The sequence below is a fragment of the Sminthopsis crassicaudata genome, chromosome 2, assembly GCF_048593235.1.
Source record: "Sminthopsis crassicaudata isolate SCR6 chromosome 2, ASM4859323v1, whole genome shotgun sequence".
Taxonomy (NCBI): domain Eukaryota; kingdom Metazoa; phylum Chordata; class Mammalia; order Dasyuromorphia; family Dasyuridae; genus Sminthopsis; species Sminthopsis crassicaudata.
In genome coordinates this window covers 1,044,866-1,065,000 of record NC_133618.1, presented here as the reverse complement: position 1 = coordinate 1,065,000, position 20,135 = coordinate 1,044,866, and the positions used below count along the sequence as shown (strand labels likewise).

The window sequence follows — 20,135 nt, the reverse complement described above, 5'->3', positions numbered from 1 at the left end:
CCGCCCACACCGCCCGGCCGCCCCCTAACCCCTCCGGGGTGTCCGCCCATCCGCCCCTAACCCCTCCGGGGTGTCCGCCCCTCCGCCCAGCCGCCTGCCCTCCAAGGCCTCAGGCTGTGGAGGATGCAATGTGTCAGCCCCCACTGACCCTCCTCAGGCCACAGTCCGGCTGGGGAGGATGCGGGCCGCCCATTCCAAAGGGGCAATGCTGGCAGAAGGGGAAGCGGGCGCTCGGGATCCGGGGAAGAGCCCCTCCCCCTGCCTGGGCAGTCCACCTGGCTGATCGGGAGAGGGCTCTTTATCTTCTTGGGCAAAGGGCGGAGGTTTCTCTGAAGGGCAACTTGGACGCGACCTGGAGGAGCTCCTGCTGCCTCTCCCCTCAATCAGGAGCTGCTTCTGGCCAGAGGTCAAGGTTGGGAGGGAGGGGGCGCGGGGACAGGGTGCTTTGGGCCAGTACGGACCTTCAGAGACCCTCCCCAAACTGTTATCACCCCAAGTGCTCTAAAGGGGCTCCGGATGAAATCTAAGTATGAAAAGGAGGAAAGGGGATCTCCCCATGGGCGCTGGGCCCCACGGTACAAGAAGCCGGCAGCTCCAGGGGCCCCGACCCTAAGGACGCAGACAGCTGGCCATCCGGGGCCCTCCTCCCAAGCCAAAGGTGAGAAGTGGATGCCATGGGACATCCTCCCCAGAAATGGGGTGTGTGGGTGTCCTGGGTGGCAGGGGGAGACAAAGGCAGGAAGGAGAAGATGGGCCAGAGAGGGAAGGGGAGAGAAAAAGGGGGAGCAAAGAGAGACACAGCAGGGGAGAGCAGCCACAGCCTCCTCAGCCAGCCCCCCCATGGCTCGGGGTCAGGGCGTCACCCCCGGGCGGCCTGGGGGATCGGGGGAAGCTCTTCCTTTACAGAGAGCAGGAGACGAGGGCCAGAGGGAAGTGGGCAGAACTCCAGAGCCCAGCCCAGGGAGAACATCACGCCAAGGGGCGTGAGCCTAGCCCCTCCCCCATTCTCCCCTCCACTCGCTCCAGGCCCTGCCACCTTGCTCTCCATTTCCCACCCACGCCCTCCTGACCTGGAAAGGTCCCTCCGGGGGGTCAGCCGGAGCCGGAGCCTTTGTCTGGTGACGGCTCTCTCAGGACCCGGGATGGAGAGGCGGTCAGGGAGACCCAGTTTCCGAGGTGCCCTCGGACACTTACAGCTCTGTGACCCCGCAAGGCCCTTCACCTGCCCGCTCCACGGGAAAGAGCCTGTGATCCTGGCACAGGCTGCCATAGCCCGCCCCTGCCGCCGCCACCCCCTCTCCCTGCCACCTGGGAAGGGAAGGAGCCAGATGAAGCACGGAGAGGTTCTCTTCCCGAGCCAAGCGCCAATTGTCTCCCACGACAACCAGCCTCCGTCTCCTTCCTTGGGGCCCAGGGGCTCTGCCACCTCCCGAACCCCAGGCCGAGCCAAGCGCCCGCCGCGCACCCCGGGGACGAGCGCGAGTGTGACTGAGCTCGAGACAGGTTTTTCTTGTCCTCTTTATTCAAGTATTTCACAGCAGGTATATTACAAATTACAGTAAATGTTCAAAGTTCCAGAAGTTCCAAAAATTAAATAATTTACTTCCAACTAATGTCAAATGAAGTCAGAATGCAAAACAGCCATTGAACACAACTGCGAATCGAGCTACGGGACCCCGAGGAGACCGCCACGTGCGGAGTCTGCTCAGCGCTCCGAGGAGACACAACGGGGACAGAAGCGAACAAAGGGACGCCCAGAGTCTAAGGAACCCAACGCGTAAAATACGAAAGATGCAAGAACAGGCCCGAATTCAAGCTTACTTTGTGATTACAAAGAAGAATTGTACTGAGGCTGCCGACGACGGGATCCGGCTACAGAACCCGGCGCCGAAGCGGCCGGCCGGATGGCTCCACGGCCGATTCGCCGAAAACTTAACCAAGGAATGGGAAGACAAGGTATTACCACGACCCCCCCGCCCACCCCCCAAAGAAACCCAGTAAACCTATAAATACATTGGCATATGAGAAAAAAATCAAGTAACATACAAAGGACGCAACAACCCAAATCGATGCCAGGGGAGAGCCCTGGCCGTGGGCTCCCGCGCCACCGGGAGCGACCACGTGGGGCGGCCGTCCTGGGTCACCCGCTGGACAGACCCAAGAGCGAGCTGATCGGTTGCATTTTTCACAAGAGGAAGCGAGAGCAGAAGTGAATTTGCACAAAGTCTTCGCCAGCAGCTGCGCAGCGAAGGCCCGGCTCGTGTCGGGAAGCCGCGGCGAGCCCGCTTGGCGAGCTCTGCCGGCCGCTTTTCACGCTGGAACTTGTCAGCGTCTGTGACGGAAACGAAGCGCGTGGTGGGGCTTCTGACAAAGACTGCGTCCCCTCGGGTGGGGGAGAAGGGGGCCGTTCCCATCCCGCCGGCCTCACCTCCCCCATTTCTCCATCCCATAACTCCATCTAAGGGTTAGATTAAAATGAAAACAAACGAACAAAAGAACGAACAGAGAAACAAAGAAACTTGATCTTTTGGAAGCATCCTACAGTCCCCTCGTCCAACTCACGATGGCTAGAATCTGGTCCGTACAAACCGATAACTCCCGGAAAGCCCGCGGTCCCGCCGTGCACAGAACGAACGCTTCCGAGTTAGGGAAACGGGAATCGAGCTTAACAAAAATACTGCAGCAAGAACCTGAGACTCGCCCCCGCCCCTTTTACCAGAAACTTGCTACAAAAATCTGCTACATTTTATTTCATCAAATCTCCAAAGTCTGTAACAATTGTCATCAAAATACAAAACGGGAACGTGTTAGACAAGAAAGTGTTTGGAACGGGCGGGACGGTCAGAAATACTCGAGAGAGCGTGACAGGCCTCCTGGGAACCCCACGGGAGCGAGCCCGGAACCCCCCCTTCAAAAGGTCGACTTTTAATCGCACTTGCCCACCTACAAAATACAGTGCTCGGACACGGGACGAATGCTACAAAGTCTTAGAGTCTCCTGGGAAGAGGGGTCGTGGGAACAAGTGGCATTTTCAGAGGGGAGAACGGGGCACAGACGAGGCACCTTCCGCTTCTGTCCATACCCACGGCGCGCGCGCCTGCTCCTCTGCCGCTCTCAGACCGGGCTCCCGGGGGCACCCCCGGCCACAGCAGTCGGGGTCCACCGGGCTCTGTAAACACTGGTGGTCTTAAAATACAAAAAGCTGAGGTAGCCCCACGACTCCGCAGTCATCCCAGCCCGACCACGCACGCTCGTCATGTGTTGCATATATGGGAAAGATGCACCTGGAGGTGAATGGCGCCGACGGAGGAGGAGGTGACCCCGGGCAGCCGGTCCGGGTGCGGGGAGATGAGCACCAGGCACTGGCCGTTTCCCAGACCCATGACACGCCTCTCGAGAGCTACGATCCGTACCGACTTGTGAACGAGATCGATCCAAAAGGGGCCCAAATCAATTTTATTTTTGGAGGAGGAAAGATGGGAGAATCGATTTCCAATTAATACTGTCTGTGCCTCGACCGGGCCGTGCGGAAAACGGAGCCGCGGATGACGCTCAAGGTGCGCTCTCCACTCCGTCCACCCGGCGAGTCCCGGCTCCAACGGAACGGGGTCTGAATTCGCTCGTCTCGGACAACCACTAGAGACACCACAGAGAGAACGAGGGGAGCCCGGGCCGACGACCTTCCGGTCATCGTGGTCAGCAGGGAGTGCAGAAAAGGGTTTCATTTTGCTTTTTTCCCCAACGGGACATTTCTAGAAAAGAAAGAGACCCTCTGGGAAAGAGGGCTCGCCATTTTGGTCAATTGGGCAGCTCTGCGAGGAGCCTCCTCCGCCGGGCCCGGGGGGCCGCACCGGCCTCCCCCTTCCCTCGAGGCTCTTGCAGGGGCTCGTCTGCTACCAACCCCCCCACCCCCCCCGTAGCCTTCTCCACTGAATTAAAAGGCACATTAAAAGCGGTCCAGGAGAGCCCCCTCTTCTCGTCGCCTCCTGTGGACATCCCCACGTCCCACCAGAACACACCGGAGCCACTGTGCGGAAGAGAAACAAAGGGGAGGGGGAGACGAGACCCACGGCTGCCCACTGTGCCCGGAACCCCACGTGGCTGGCACCGCCCCGGCCCGCCGCCTCACGCCAGCTGGTCTGCCCGCCGCATGGGGCGGGGCGCAGGGGGCACAATTTCTGTAGCACCAAAATCTCCACGCGGTGATGCTGTATTCTGCGTCTGGAAAATACAACATGTGCCTGAAGTTCGGTTTGGTTCTTGTAGGCTGGCTGGTTTCAGGTACCTGAGACAATAGCACCAAATGCAACAGGGGGAGAGGGCGGCGCGCTCCGGCCCGGGCCGGGGCCCCGCGCAGGCTTGGTGCAATCACAAAGTGAATGGCTCAGAGAAGGCTGCCCGCCCGCCCGCCCGCCCTCACGAGCAGCGTGGGGAGCAGAGGAGAGTGGGCGGCGGGCTCAGAGGAACGTCTCAAACAGGCGGACGGTTCTTTCCATCTCCTGGGGGGAAGAGAGAGTGGGCGTCATCCCGGGGCTCTCCGCCTGCTGTCTGTCTCCCTCCCCCCCCACTCTCTGCCCCCTCGGCCACGCTGGGAGGGTCTCGTCTAGGCCGAGGAAGCCCGTGGCCCCCCGAGAATGCCATGGGGTGGGGGTGGGGGCGGCCTCACCTCCACGAGCAGGGACTTGTCGTAGTCCTGGCGGTGGCGGTAGATGCACTGGCTGAGCAGCGAGTACAACCTCTCCAGCTGGTCCACGGCCAAGTTATTGCTCCTCTTGACCAGCAGATCCAGCAGTTTCTACGGGAGCGGACGGAAGGCTGGGGTTAGTGGGGAGGGGGGGGGGTCCTCCAGTCTCCCAGGGCCACGTGCTCACCTTCAGCCGCTCGTGGTCCACAATAAGGGGGGGCGTGGGATCCAGGGGCTCCTCCGGCACCAGGTCCAGGCTGGCCGCGCGGGACGGCTCCAAGATGAACTTCCGGCACCTCTTGCCCCGAGCAGCACCTGGGAGCGGGCACAGGAGGGGAAGGCAGGCGCTGAGCGACTAGGACCCACTCCCCGGGGACACGTGTGGGTGAGGATTGAGCCCCAAGGCAGAGGCGCTAGTCCTAACGGCTGCCCCTGCACCCCTCAAGAGGAGCCAGCTCTCTGGGAAAAGACTGGGAACCGGTTGGGTGGCCCCCAGCCAAAGGGTCCATGTGGCTTCATTAAGTCAGCGCCCCTTCCCCAGGCCCTTAAAGGCTGACGTAGGGAGGAGGGGCGTGGGGGGCTTGTGTGGGGAAGGCGTCAGAGAGCTCCCGTCGGGCCAGAGGAGCTGAGGCTCTGACGCCCATGGAGACCCCGAGTGGCTGCTGGTCCCACCCTCAAGACCCCGTCCCTGAAGAGACCCCAGAGAACAGGCAGAAGAAACAGACTCTGAGAGCACCCCAAGGAGACTGTTGGGAGGTCTGGGCAAACCCCGCCTCCTCCCATGCCCAGCTGGCGGGGTCGCCCGGACAGCGAGGAGCCCCACCTTCTTTGTCAGGCTCGGCCTCTTTCCCCTCGGGGTCTGTGCCAGGCTCCGCCCTCTCCTCGCCGAGGCTCAGGGGGCGCTTCTCGGCGTCGCCGGCGGGCTCCTCCCGGGACGCCTCAGCCGCCTCCTTCGGCCGATCCTCCAGAGGGGCCCGCGGCTCTCGCGGGGAGGAGGCGGCGGCCGGGCCCCGGGGGCTTTCTGGGCCATCGATGGTGACCTCGCCGTTGAGACAGCCGCCCGCGCCAGGGAGGGCCTCGCCCTGGGGCCCCAGGCCGGGTGCGCTGCTGTTGGCTGGCAGGGACTCGTTGGAACTCTCCTCCTCGGTGGAAGCGCGCGGGCCGTTGTCCAGCCGGGGCTCCGGCTCCAGGTCCATGACGTCGCAGGAGGACTCGTCGTTGGTCATGGAGAGGTCACCCGTCTCCTCTCCGTTCTCGGGGCCGTCCGGGCTGACTTCGAACTCGCCGTTCTCGAGCAGTTTCTCGCGCGCGGCCGGGCCGTCGTAGTCGGCGAACTTGCCGTCGTCCTCGTCCTTCTTCAGGTTGTTGGCCTTCCTCTTCTTGATGATGCCCTTGCCCCACTGCGAGCGCCGCCGAGACTTCCGCCGCACTCGAACTGGGCGGGACAAAGGAGGGTCAGCGTCGGGCCGGCCTTCCCGGGAAGAGGCAGGCGGGGGACAGCCCCCCTCCCGGGGAAGAGACTTTGAGACTTTGCTTCTGCTCCAGAAGCAGGCCCGGGGACACGAGGAAGGGGGCCGCTTGAGGCCGGCTGGCCCCACGTGGCGCTCGGGGGGCGGGACCCCCAGGCAAGGGGACATTGTTGTCCCACATCTCCCCCACCTCCTTGTCACCTACAGGATCTGAATCCGGGGGGAGTCGGGGAGGGCTCAGCTTCCCCTGGGCCTGAGCTGCCTGCCCCCTTCCCCTCACAGAGGGTCTTCCCTGCCCTGAAAAGGAACCAGGCTCTCATGCTGCTGGGTCATCACCATGACAACAGATGGAGGCAGCCCATCATCTGTGGGATCCATCTTCCCCTGCTCAAAGCAGAGGCCTGAGCCTGGCAGTGGGTGAGCTCCATGCGCCACCTGCTGGTGGGACGAGGAACTGGGCACTTGCCATCCATCACAGGCATTGCTGGTGCTGCAGACTAGAGGGGAGACCCCCCCCCAGCCGCCCCGGGGGCCCAGGGCTCACAGGCACATTTGTTCGCGGAGTGGGGCCAGCCGTCCATGGGGTGTCTCTGCTTGCGCAGCCCATCCTCCGCTCTCGTTTCCGCCCTGCGCGCCACCGAGCCGGGGGGGCTGACTTGCTCCGCGGTGACCGGCAAGCCTGGCGACAGAAAAGCGGCGGCTGCCACCCGGGGCCGGGGAAGTCTGGGGACCGTGGGGGGGGGGCCGGGCGCGCTGCGGGGGGCGGCTCACCTCGTTTCCTCCTGGACTCCTTGATCTCCTCACAGAGCTTGTTGAACTCCGGGTCGAGCTCGGCAGCGATAATGGCGTGGGCCGTGTCCTTCAGGGTGCAGGCCCGGTGCCTGATGATCTTGTCTGGGAAGAGAAGGGGGGAAGGGGGGAGTCACCACCCGTGGGGAGTCTGGGGGCAGCCTGGCCAGGTCACCCTTTAGTTTGTGTGGGGAAACCTTTCCCGAAGCCTCGGGCATGAGCTTGGAGTCAATGGCTGCCACTGGGCACCTGCTGTAAGCCCGGCACTGTGCTCACAAAGAAGACGGGTGCGGGGCCCCTTCCCACAATGAAGGGGGAACCCAAGCCACCAGAAGCCCTTCCAGGCGAAGGCCGGGGCCCATATGCCATCGGGGGGCCGAGGAGCAGCCCGAGGAGGCTCGCCCCAGGTCACCTCGCCGCCCCCTCTCCTGGCTCTCCAGCCCAGCCCAGCTGCTTCCCCGCTGGGCTCTTGGCTTTCTCCGCACCCCATCCAGGGGCCATAGGGTCATCGACAGCTCCAGAAGAGAAGAAGGCCCAAGGGGAGGGCCTACGGGGGACGCCTGCTGCCCCCCACCCCGAAGCAACAAGAAGGGCCGTCCTTGGCAGGCCCTTGGCAAAGGGGCACCCCAAGCCCCTGTGGCTTTTTCAGCAGAGGCAATGAGCATCTCCACGGCAGAAAGACTCGAGGAACTGCTGCGGTCACTTCCCAGGAGAGGTGGGGGGAGCCTGGGAAACATCCTGGGAAGCGCCTGAGACACCAAGGAAGGCGACGGCCCTGCCCGCCAGAGGCTGCCACGCCGATGAAGCCGAGGGGAGTCCCCGATCGGCCCGAGAAGAGGACTCCCTCTTGAAGGTGTCTCTGCCAACCGGGCTTCCCCTTGAACACCTCCATGCCAACTTAGCGGCACGCTCCCACCCCTGGGAGACACCCCCTCCTCTCCACCTCTGCAGGGAGCAGCTGAGGACCCAACTCTCCGGGCAGCCTTCCATGGCCCCTCCTCTCTGGGAGGAAAGAGGCCGCCCTGTGCCCGGCTTCAGGCCCCCAATGGCCAGTGCGTGGGAGATGCTGGGCAAGGAGGAGCAGCGCGGCCCAAATTGAAAACGGCCAAAAGGACCGGCTCCAAATGCGAAGTGGCCGTGTGCTGCCCTCCGGTGGTCGGCTGGTACCCGAGACTGAGACTCTTGTGAGATCACCACCAATATGGGCACGGAGCCGCCCTCACCTAGTGAAACTGAACAAGCCAGAGCCCCCGGGGACCTCCACTTCTGGTCTTCCCTTTAGCTCCGTCCGAGGGACGGACAAAAAGACGGGCCTCGCTCCTCCGAAAGGGCTGGCCTAGGCCAAGGATGCCGAGAGACGGAGGGTCGTCTCGCGTTGGAAAAACCCGTCGGTGTCAGTAGCCCGCCTCCTCCTGGAAAACCTGCATGGCAGCCCCCCAAGAATCTGTCTGTGCTCCCTACAAAGCAGCGCGCACCATTAGAAAAACAAAAGGGAGACCTGAGCCTACGAGGCCTTGAGAGGCTACAAACCAGAGCTCAGCTGAGCATAGGCAGGAGGAAGCTGGTGGGGGACCCAAGAACATGTCCCAAGCAGCGTCCAGCCGGTCCGGCCAGAAGTTCTGGTCCGCCGGGGCCTTTGCCAAAGATATCAGGCCTGAGAGCATCTCGGACAGGACCCACAATCACTCAGCACACGAGAAACCTGTGGGCCAGGGGACGTCAATCCGTACACACATCACAGACGGGCGGTGCAGGTGAATGACAAACTGAACGGGAGAGTCTTGGGAAACGACCCCAATGTTCTTGAAATAAAAGATCTGGAAACCCCAAGGCAGGAATACGGAGTGAAACGCAACCCTGACCGCTCACAGGCCCGAGCCCACTGGCAGCCTGGACCCCGCTCACAATCTGGACCCCGCTCACAGCCTGACGTTCTGGACTGGTTACTAATGGGCAGCAGTCAAGGAAGTTTCCACACATGGGTAAAGGAAACCCCAGGTCCAGAGAGCTCGCCACCCAGTCCACCACCAGTCCCATGTGACAAGGTCCCAATGAGAGCCCCCCGCGGCTGCCCAGGGCTCTGGGCCCAGGCCCCCCGTGTTCTGCTTGACCCTTCTGGGCCCATGAAGGAAACTCCGAAATGGAGAGGCGTGGAAGAAAACATTAGAACCTCTGCTTACCTTTGGTTTTCATCTCAATACAACAAAAATCCCCCAAATAAAGGAAACTAGACCCCAGGAAATATTTGCTGGCCCCTCTCCTTGTCACACACAGCACACTAGCGACCGGGACCGGGTTGGCACGAGCGCCCTCACCGGTCCGTTTTGGCGTACTGCGGGTGGTATGAGACTTTCTGCGGATTTACCGATGATCCGACTTCATTTGAACTAAACTAACCCTTGGAAACAGGCAACTCGGAGCTGACTGTAAGGAAACTCCCGGGGGAAGACAGGATTAGCCAGGCCAGGAAGCGCAAGAAAACAGCCCAGCCCACGCTCCTCCTGCTGCCGCCAGGAGGAGCGCGTGGACACCCACCGCCACCTTAACCCTAACCCACCTTACAAACTGAAAACAAACGTGAGTCAGCCTGGAGAAACCTGCTCGGAGCGTCTGTGAAATATGGATTTTTCCATCGGGTCATTAATGGCCGGCCTCCCCGAGGCCTGAAGCCCGCGTTTAAAGAGAAAGCTTTTCTTGCCAACGATGTTGTGGCCGGCCAATGTTCTGACACTTAAAAAAAAAACCCAAAACTTGGAAGTCAAATTGTCACTTGTTTAAAACTCCCTCATCAAATGCTTCAGTGATTTAAAAGAGAATATTTATGCTATATAATCTGTTTATTATATATATATATTTATAACAAAATTCACGAAGTGCCTTCCGATCAGTTTGCCAGAACAACTGAGAGACGTCTCTAATACTTCCCAGCTGAATTTTAGCTGTATAATGGGGGTGGAGGGGGGGAAGGGGTCAGCCAATCAATAACTTATTGTCCCCCGTCAGCCGACACACTGCAGGTGCGCAATAAACACCGCGGCCCGGCTGGGTTATCTGATCTTCATTAGGCTCTGACGTTAGAAAGAGCAAAGGATGGGAGGAAACTGAGGCCCGTGGAGCCGAGCCTTCCAATCCCAAGACTGCAGCAGCAACGCTTAATCGCACCGTTCGCCAAAAGCTTGTAGCACAATCTGAGTGAGAGCAGAAAAGGGCTTTCTGTAGCACTGCACCGCCTCTTAAAGTGGCTCCCTTAACCCTCTTCCTCATCATCACTATTTCCTACGTATTCACAGTGACCAGAGCACCCCGAGGCAGCAGTCCATGTTGGCAGCAGCCTTTCTGCCCCCGGGGAGGCACCCCGGCCAACAAGGCCTCAGATTGTGTGCAATGATCCGGGGAAGCCGAGGGGGTGCTGCCTCTCAGCACCCAAGGGGCTCCGCTGGTGGGCACCAGTGGGCAGAGGGAGGTGGAATCCAAGGGCCAAAGCGATCCTTGTGCTGTGGCCATGAGCCACCAAGGGGGCTCATCCAGGCCACTTAGGGACAATCCTTTCTTGGGCACTTGGGACCCTGGGCTCTCTGCAGGTCACATATCGCAGGAGACGGTCCAAGCAGGAGACAAGGAGCAGTCTCTCAAGGCCCCGAGGAGCCGTCCGCTTGCGGGCTACTACCGTGACGCTGTCTAGGGAGCGCGCACCCTGGGGCTCACAATTACCCACAGAATGTGGCTCCACATGGCCAAGACAGGAGCAGGGGCATCTAGAGGTTAATGGAGCAGCTCCTAAGCTAGCCTGGGATGTGGGAGGAGCTCAGGGAGGAAACTCAGCCAGCACTCAGTGCAAGAGGGAAGAGCGTCCTTTCCCAAGAAGCTCCCAGGACTCCCCCACAGCCCAAGACACGGCGCTTCTGCCAGCAGCCTTTCCTCGTCCAGAGGAAGGGAAGCCCAGGTTCTCTGGAGGACTTTGGGAAATTCTAAGACTGAAATAAATCATGGTTTTGAACCATCTTCTCAAGAGCCGTCTCCTCTTCCCTCTCTAACATAAACCGCCAGAGAATGCACGCTTATTGACCACTTCCTAAGGTGGGCCCGGCACAAAAACGCCTCCGGACAACTCGAACGTCTGCGGAGGGCAGAAAGGAGGCCAGGGAGAAAGGCAAAGGAGTCTGAAGCTGACATGTCCCAAGTGAGGAACCATGGGGAAAACGGGGAGCCCAGAACTGAGCTGAAGGCATCGCCCATTCATCCAGTTCCACGTGGCCAAAAAGCAGCCAAAAGTGAGCAGAAAGCGGAAACCTGGAACGTGCTGCCTAAGAAAGCTGCTTCGATGTGGCCGAACGTAAGCAACACTCACTTTCCAGACGTTTAGTGACGCGCAATGCCGTTTTCAGTCAATGAGAACTATTTCTCAGCTGAAAGAAAAACCAAGATGCAAAGGGCCAGCCCACCGACAGCCTGGGAGCGGTCTGGGGCAAAGGCAGCCCCGCATGCTCAGGACGGAACACGGAAAAGAAGAGAGGAAAAGATGGCGGTAACTGGCCCAGGAGGTTCGCCAAGCTCCTCGTGGAACTGAAAAAGGCTTGACCTGACACGCACCGGGGCCAGCCTCCTGCCGGCTCCAGGCCAATTTCGAGGATCTCCCAGAAGGCATCAAAGATGTCATTTCATCTGGGATTCAACAGTCCCGAGCATCGCCACCTGACCCGCTTGGCCAACTAGAAGACAGAGATAAGAGCCTGGACCTCGAGGCTATCGTAACACCTGTACGGTTATCAAAACGTGAGTACAAGTGTGTGGAGATGGGCACCCCACACTGAAAACACTGATTTCGCTTTCTACAGATGGGCTCCCGAAGCTGTCCCCGAGGATCAAAAGTTCGGCAGGAAAAACCGCGTGCTCTGCCGAGCAATCCAAACGCACCCCAACCTTTGGGTGTCCACCTGCAGGCCAGATTCACTGTGGGCATCTGGGGGCCGAAGGACATGGGAACACATGCTCGGGGGTCACCCCGATTGTGTCCGTGAGAGAAAGCCGCCTTCAGGCACGAGAGGGCCAAGAATTCTAGAGCTCAAACAGAACCAGTCCCTTCTCTGGGATAACACAGACGGCGAGACAATCTAGTGCACCAGAGGAAGGCGAGCACAGGAGCTGGCTGCCCCCTGCCCGCACAGGGGGGTCTTCCCCGGGACGTCCCTCCAAGCAGGAGAAGGCACCAGCGGGGTCATTAGGACACTGGCGATCTTCTAAATGAGAGCCCAACGGTCCCCAACACAGCCTTCCTCACCACAGCTCGAGGTCACGGCTGAGGGAAACGCCCCCTCTCCGGGCTGTGTTTGTCAAAGCTTTGTCAGTCCTCAGGAAAGGGAGGCACGCCGTTCCATGGCTGCTCCCTCTCTTTTAAGGGCGCTCAACCTCTCTGGACACTGACCACAGAAAGCAAGAGCTTCCCTGAGTGGCTCCACGCCCCCCGCCAGGGGCTCCCGCTTCCTTACCTCCGGGGTCTTTATCTGGGTTGTACTCTAGCGCGTTGTTACAAATGAGATCGATGTCGTTCAGGAAATCCTTAGCAGTTAAATAGCTGTGTTTGTCAATTCTGGTGATGACAGTAGATAGATCCATGGGCTCCTTGATCACCTCCAGATAATCAGACACCTAGAACAAGAGGGCACACTCAAGCAAAGGCTTTCTTGGACACGGGCTGCGCAGGTTTGATGCCCCAGCCTGCCCACGCAGGAGGACGGCCCCGGAGGCCGAGGCCAGGGACATGCCCGACGGTCCAAATGGGAGAGGTCGGAGGCTCTGCTGAACGACCCTGTGGGGTAACCACAAGGGCCCGGAGCAAAAACCAGCTTGGGGAGGAGCCGTCTGTGCTCCCGGGAAAGGGAGCCTACCCCCGATACCTCCTCGTCACCACTTCGCAAAATGACCGAGGGCACAGCCAAGGAGCCCTGCCCTGTGGAGATATTACACAAGTTCGGCTCCCTGCAGCACCCGCCCAGTAGCCACGAGCACGGCCCCCCCTAACCCGGCCTTGTTGGCGGGGGTGGGGGGGAGGAGAGGGCCCAGTAGGAGAAGGGACGCCAAGTGCTGGTCAGACACAGTCTACACTCATTGCCACGGGGACGTTCGGCCAACCCGGCATGAGGCAGAGGAGGGGTGTCCACGACGGGGCGCCCCGACCCCTGTCCAGCTCTCAGCCTTGGGTCACCAGCCCGAAAGCCGCTGGGATCACACAATGGTGGGGACCCTTCCCTCGCCGCCGGCAGCAAAGTCGTCGGCTCCCCTGAGAGCGCTTGTGTGCACTCGTGTGCAAAACCGCATTTGCCTATTAGCACGCAGGAGGGGCTTTCTCCTTCCTCGCCCTTCGGATCCTTCCTCTCTGGGAAGGGAGCCTTGCGTGGAATGGTCGAGGTGACCGGAGGGGATCCCCAAAGGAGGGGCAGCCCCTCCGGGCTTCAGGGAGCCTCTTCCATGTGAGGCTCTGGGCCTCCGGGAGCGAACTAGGAGCTGCTGACAAAGGAGCATCCTGGGAAGGGGAAAAAGCAAGCAGAATCCCAGAGGAAACCGTAGCCTTTGGGTTCTTCCCCAGGAGGTCCCAGAAAGCCCGGACAGAAGGCGGGGAAGGGAAAGCCTGCTGCAAAAGCTGCGCGGGCTGCAAGCAAGGGGCCCAGCTACAAGAGGGGCATCCCTGGCGGGTGCGGAGTGCGGCCGAGGCCCGTGAGACCTCCAGAACCCCCGATGACGGCCAGCTCGGGCCGGACTCCTCTTTCAAAGGAGTATGAAAGTCTTAGGAGCCAAAAGCCCCCTGAAAACCATCCCAATGGTACCCGGGGGGGGCTCTGGAGGCCACCACGAGCGCAGCAGACAAAGCCAAGGGAATAACGGAGGGTCTGGCCTGCGCCCTCCCCAAACCACGTAATAGCTCCAAAGGGCAGAGGCTCGGGGACAGGAGAACAGCTACCCAAGCAGAAGACACAGTTCTCACAGGGGACGGCACAAGCACAACACAGAGGGGAAGGGGCGAGGGAAGGAGGGGAGGGGAGAGAGGGGCAGAGAGGCAGGGGAGAAACATCCAGATGCTCAAACATGGAGTCCGAACGCTCAGAAGAGGGTCAGCAGAGGTGACCTCAGGGGTGTCCAAGACAGAATCTGTTATTCCAGGATAAAAGCTGTGCTTAAAGTCACTCCGGAAAAGTCCAAATGGAAAATTTCTTGCACCAGAACAGCAGCCGTATACACTTGCACGGGCACACAAACGCACGCGCACACACTCCCCCCAACACACAGAGACGATAAACACCAAGGAGTCAGAAATTTTCCACTGGGAACACAGAGTCCCGACCCCTGCCGAAGGGAGCCCCAAGCTCTGGGGAACGGAGCTCCCCGCGGGCCCGGCCGCCTCCACCACCCTGGGTTCTGCCCCGGTGAGATTTATCCTGGAATAAAAAGCGTCTAGAGCGGACAGCTGCCCAAAGGAATCGCCAATTGCCAGGTCAGAGATCAGAAGGCCCGATTGTGGTTTGCAATGGCGCAGGGCGCGCCCAAGGATCGATCAGCAGACGCTGCTGACGACAGGAATGGACGACCACAAGATAGAAAATTGGCAACAGAGGGAAGCATGTATCCATGCCTTCTGTTTTTCGATTTTTCTCTTTTTAGGCAGTTCAACTTCACTGTTTGCACCCTACTACGGAAACAAGACCTCTTCAATATCCACCGGTTTGCTGAAGATGCTAAAGCGCTTGTCTGTGGCCAGCCGCTTGGTCACGTCCCTGAGAAACAGCCTCAGCTCTCGCAAGGTGTTCTCCTCCTGGTCCTCCATGCGGGTTTTTTCCGATTCCGACAACTGGCGGGAAGGAGAAGGCAGCGCCAGAGGCAGCACCTCCATGGCGTACAGAGCTGAGAGCAACGAGAGCAGAGGGGTGTTCAGGGGGAGGGCGCCCCCGGGGACCCAGGACCACCAGCCCCGCGGCCCGGAGGGAGGGCTGCCTGCCTGAGCCCCCCTCTCTCACACCAAGACCCCAGGGAGCCTCACCCCCAATCCTCAAACACTCCAAAGAGCAAGTTACAAAATAAACCCATCATGGCAAACGCACAAGAAGGAGAAACCGCCAGGGGAACCAGCCCGGTTTCTTTCTCCACCAAACTGAGAGCCGGAAGGGGGCCGTCTGGAGGGCAGCCTCTTCCTGAAGCCTCCAAGAGGTGGCAAGCCGCCAGCCCGGGGCAGCCCATTCGGCCTTGGGCCAACTCTCAGGGGCGGGAAGTGTTTCCTGACGGCCGAGCTCGGCTCTCGGGGCTGCCTTTTGGGGTCCCCCTCTTCCACAGGAAGCCATGCTAAAGCTCTAGCTCCGGTGAAAGCTCGGGGCGATTCTGCTGGACCCCCCCTCGCCAGTGCTTTTCTTCTCTGTCCTAAAGACCCTAAGCTCTCTCTCTGGATCCTTATGAACCCCCCCACTTGCAAACACTCGCCACTTTGGTGGGAACACATTTGGGGCGTCTCAGCCCCTCCGAACCCTTGAAATGGGGGGCAGTGCCAGCTGAAGAGGAAGGCACTCCCTCCGCCCAGGTCAGATGTAGGAGAGGGCCTCAAGCAGATGGCCTTCACGCCCTCCGGCCCACCCGAGGGTTTTGGTCTCGGGAAGCCAAGGAGGGGACTACGGGCTGCCTGGGACTTTCAGGGGCTGCGCCCTGAGGAGAGAGCGAGGAGGGGCCTCCTTCACCCCGAAACCTCACAAGACCCTCACACGGGAGACCCGGACCAGCTCCCGGCCTCACCGGCAGGGCCCACAGGCCCCGCCGTCCCACTTGCGGCAGGACTGTCCAGCGAGCCTCTGGCGCTTTCGGCATCCCCAAGCCTACCCGTGGCCCGCCTGGGGACCGGGCCGGAGCCTCACCAGCTTTTTTTCTTCTTGGCGGAGGCATCGACGCCTGGGTGAGAATCAACTCCTGGAAAAACTTGAGTCTGTCTTCTTCGATGGGCCTCTGAATATACAGCACCTCTTCATACTGGATCCGAAATATACATTTAACCTGGACCAGGAGAGACGGAGGCGAGGGGGAGAAACGTTAGGAGCCAGCCCCCGGGGCACCTTGCCCTGTCCCTTCTCCCTTCCCGCCATCTCTCCCAACCCAGTGGGGCCCTCGCCACCCGAGGCCCCACTGGTCCCCCGCTCTCCCGCTTCAGGGGTCCACGGCCCGGTCGGCACTCTAGACCAGCTGAGCCGTGCTCAGTTCTTCCTCCTCGCTATCTCCCAGCCCCACCGCCACCCTGGGCTCCTGCGCTCGGGACTCCCCAGTGACCGCCCCAAGTGCTGAGCCCAGGGCCAAGGCCTTGCCCCAAGAGGCCTTCAGTGACCCTCCCCAGGGGGTCTGCACGCTGACTTGACACCGGCTGAGAGGCAGCGGCCGGGATCCACGAAAGAAGAGCAGCTCCCCGAGGGCAGGAGTAAGCTCGAGCGGGACAAGGCCACTGGGCATGAAACACACCTGGGTTCTTGGGCCAACCTCCCAGGGACCCAGCGGGCACCGACCGAAGGCCACGAGAACCATGGGAACCCACCCCAGCCCGGAGTGTGTGGAGGCTCCAATCTTCCCCCCGGACCCCGCCATCCTTACCTCCTCCGGCAGTTCACTGTACATGGTCTCAGAGGTAGACAGGAGAAATATAGGGGAGAAGGATGGTATGTCCTGCAGGAGGGTCAGAAAGGTCGCACGCACAGTCTCGCTGACGGCTTCCCACCAGTCGCCGATGTGGGGCATGTAAACAATGCTGGGGACCGTTCTGCGCGCTTCCCGGAAAATCTGAGACAGGGGAGAAAGGCAGACACAAAGGCCCGTGAGACGCCCGCTTCTCTCTCCCGGGACCTCCTCTGCAGACGGGCAAGAGCGAGGAAGCGCCTCCTGTGCGCCAGGCTCTGCCCTCAAGGGGTTCTGGGTCAGGCAAACAACCACATCCCGGAATCGAGGGGTTTGCCGAAGACTCCCCTCGAAGGTGGGATTTTAGATGGAACTCAACGGAAGCCAGAGGGGAGGATTCGGGGGAGATGGCGGAGCAGCTCTCCCGATTGCCCACATTCGGCACAAATTTGCGCCTCAGGGAGAACAAAGCCCCGTGGAAAACCCAGAAGACCTGGGCCAGAACAGGATCCTCCTGTACAACCAGAAGCTCTGAGGAGGACCCTGGCCGGGGCTACCCGTGTGTAAACACCCCAGGGCCAGGCCAGCTCCTCCGAGTCTCCCAGTGAGGACCCCTGGGGCACCCCGGGCTTGGCTGGAGCCTCAGCAGGATCAGGGGGAACTTCCCCCTCGTGGATGGTGGGCAGAGGAATGCCAGGCCCACCCGCATGCAGGAGGAGGAGCTGGCACCCCAGGCGTGCAGGGGCAGGGATGCCGCTCTGGCACTCGCAGGAGGGGGAGCTCTTGGTGTGAGGTTCCAGGTCAGAAGCACCATCCCCCCATTTCGCAATTAATTAAGAGGTGCTTACACCGCTACTTCTCATTTAAAACAAGATGACCGAGCAAGTAAGAAAGACTTACTATGGGAAAAGGGAAGACTGGGCTGCGTCTTCCGAGGAGGGCACTGAAGTACCCCAAGAGCAATGTGAAATGCTCCCTGAGCCGAGAGAACGTAGAAAAGGTCTCAGAAGAGAACTTAAAATCACGTGAGAGGAGAGACTCAAAAGCATCCGAGAAGATTATGGAAAAAAAGCCAGCCAACTAGAAAAGGAGACACCTGGGAACTAGAATGGGACAAGAGAAGCCTGGGAAGCCACGAGAGACCAAGATAGAAACCAGATTAGAGAGAGAAAAAGAGCAGATCTGAGAAGACATCGAGCAGAGGAAAGAGGAGAAGAACTGGACTGCCCCAAAAAGAACCTCGGCACAATCACGCAAGAAATAATCCAACGCGCGCATCCTGGGAGATGTAACGAGGGGAAAGCAGAAACGGAAAAAATCTACCGGACTGCTGAGGAAAGAGGGAGGGCTCCGGAAACGGAGGCCTGGGTAGCCATCCTGACTTGAGCCCCAAAAGACAGGTCATGGGAATGGTTGGAGGGCAGGGGCAGGGCAGAGAACAGAGTCGTCAGAGGGTTGCCCCGGCACCCACTCCCCCCGTGGCTCCGGGTCCAGCGAACCAGGCCTGGAATCTGGGGGAGGCCCCGCAGAGGCTGCAGAGAGGAGGCTCAGACATAGCGTCAGATGCCAGGGAAGCCGAAGGGGGAAAGCTGCAAGGGCCGGTGCCAGTGACACAAAGCCCAAAGGGTAAGGCTCGACCACCCCGTGTCGCTGTCCTGATTCCCTGAGTCACACAGCAGAGGGGCACTTGTTGGGGATGGCTCTGTGGGGGGACCCTTCCCCCAAACTCCCGAGGGTCAGCTGCTGTCTCGGGGGCCACCGCCCCCTGTTTCTCTTGACCCCAGCAGACCCCCAGGCTTTTGTCTCGAGCGGCGACCTTCGCACTGAGGGCACCGGGCGCCAGCGTGCCCTGGCCACGGTGCCCGTCCCAGAACTTACCTGAGCACAGGACTCCTCAGGTGTTTTGGCACTGACTGAATAGAGCGCGGGGAGGTCGAGTCTGTGCACCGAGAACTTCTCCAGGGTGTGCAGCAGGGCCGGAGCCAGGTGCGAGGTCTGCCCCGAGCCCCTCTCTCCAGAGAGCAGCAAGCGGGGCCGGTAGGACGTGGGCTGCTGAGAGGCTGACCTGCAGCAAGGGAGGAGGCGGGGGTCAGGGGAGCCCAGGCCCCAAAGTGGAGAGAGACTCCCCAACACGACGAGGGGGCGTGCAAGAACGAAAGCAGCCGGAGGGGGACTGGACAACGAGAAGAGGGTCCCAGCCATGGCTCAGAGAAGCAGTGACACAGGTGGGGGGGGGGTGATGGAGGGAGGAGAGAGACAGAGGAAACAGAGGAGGAGAGATGGCAGCTCCCCACTCCTGTCTCTCTTTGGGGGTGGGCTGAGGAGCGGCAGCCGGCCCGAGGCAAGGGCCAGTCTAGACGGAGAGACCCCCGACCTGTGGAACGCATAGAACCCCGAGGGTCTCACTCAGGGACTAGGAGGGCGGCTCAAGCCCGGGAGGGGACAGTAGCCGACCTCAAAGACCCTGACGAGACCTCAGGAAACTGATGGAGCTTTCCCCATCTGTCAGACAGAGCATCTGAGCCAGTGGAGAGGCCTGAGAGACTTCGGCTAAAATGTTACTCCTTAGTGACACAGTATCAGTCTGGGAGAGAGCAAAGGGGCCTAAAATGTTACTCCTTAATGACACAGTATCAGTCCGGGGAGAGGCCTGAGAGACTGGGGCTAAAATGTTACTCCTTAGTGACACAGTATCAGTCTGGGAGAGAGCAAAGGGGCCTAAAATGTTACTCCTTAATGACACAGTATCAGTCTGGGGAGAGGCCTGAGAGACAGGGGCTAAAATGTTACTCCTTAATGACACAGTATCAGTCCGGGAGAGGCCTGAGAGACTGGGGCTAAAATGTTACTCCTTAATGACACAGTATCAGTCCGGGGAGAGCAACAGGGGCTAAAATGTTACTCCTTAGTGACACAGTATCAGTCGGGGAGAGGCCTGAGAGACTGGGGCTAAAATGTTACTCCTTAGTGACACAGTATCAGTCCGGGGAGAGCAACAGGGGCTAAAATGTTACTCCTTAGTGACACAGTATCAGTCCGGGGAGAGGCCTGAGAGCCTGGGGCTAAAATGTTACTCCTTAGTGACACAGTATCAGTCCGGGGAGAGGCCTGAGAGACTCGGGCTAAAATGTTACTCCTTAATGACACAGTATCAGTCCGGGAGAGGCCTGAGAGACTGGGGCTAAAATGTTACTCCTTAATGACACAGTATCAGTCCGGGGAGAGCAACAGGGGCTAAAATGTTACTCCTTAGTGACACAGTATCAGTCCGGGGAGAGGCCTGAGAGCCTCGGGCTAAAATGTTACTCCTTAGTGACACAGTATCAGTCCGGGGAGAGGCCTGAGAGCCTCGGGCTAAAATGTTACTCCTTAGTGACACAGTATCAGTCCGGGGAGAGGCCTGAGAGACTCGGGCTAAAATGTTACTCCTTAATGACACAGTATCAGTCTGGGGAGAGCAACAGGGGCTAAAATGTTACTCCTTAATGACACAGTATCAGTCTGGGAGAGGCCTGAGAGACTGGGGCTAAAATGTTACTCCTTAGTGACACAGTATCAGTCTG

At 60.0% G+C, this 20,135-nt stretch overlaps 1 protein-coding gene across 2 annotated transcripts in view; it reads right to left on the bottom strand.

Annotated features, from left to right (window-relative positions):
- Positions 1-1,504: 1,504 nt before the first annotated feature.
- ATAD2B (ATPase family AAA domain containing 2B) overlaps positions 1,505-20,135 on the bottom strand; it is a 54,042-nt gene continuing 35,411 nt past the window's right edge. Inside the window, exons 18-28 of one of the 2 annotated variants that reach the window (XM_074285345.1) lie at positions 18,451-18,637; positions 16,552-16,737; positions 15,831-15,966; positions 14,654-14,835; positions 12,429-12,588; positions 6,925-7,047; positions 6,698-6,832; positions 5,508-6,119; positions 4,872-4,999; positions 4,667-4,795; positions 1,505-4,499 (exon numbers count right to left, since the gene is read on the bottom strand). In XM_074285345.1, the coding sequence (XP_074141446.1) occupies positions 4,458-4,499; positions 4,667-4,795; positions 4,872-4,999; positions 5,508-6,119; positions 6,698-6,832; positions 6,925-7,047; positions 12,429-12,588; positions 14,654-14,835; positions 15,831-15,966; positions 16,552-16,737; positions 18,451-18,637 (2,020 nt within the window). In that variant the 3' untranslated portion in view covers positions 1,505-4,457. Of the gene's footprint in view, positions 4,500-4,666; positions 4,796-4,871; positions 5,000-5,507; positions 6,120-6,697; positions 6,833-6,924; positions 7,048-12,428; positions 12,589-14,638; positions 14,836-15,830; positions 15,967-16,551; positions 16,738-18,450; positions 18,638-20,135 lie in introns of both variants that reach the window. The other variant, XM_074285344.1, reaches the window with a different exon arrangement.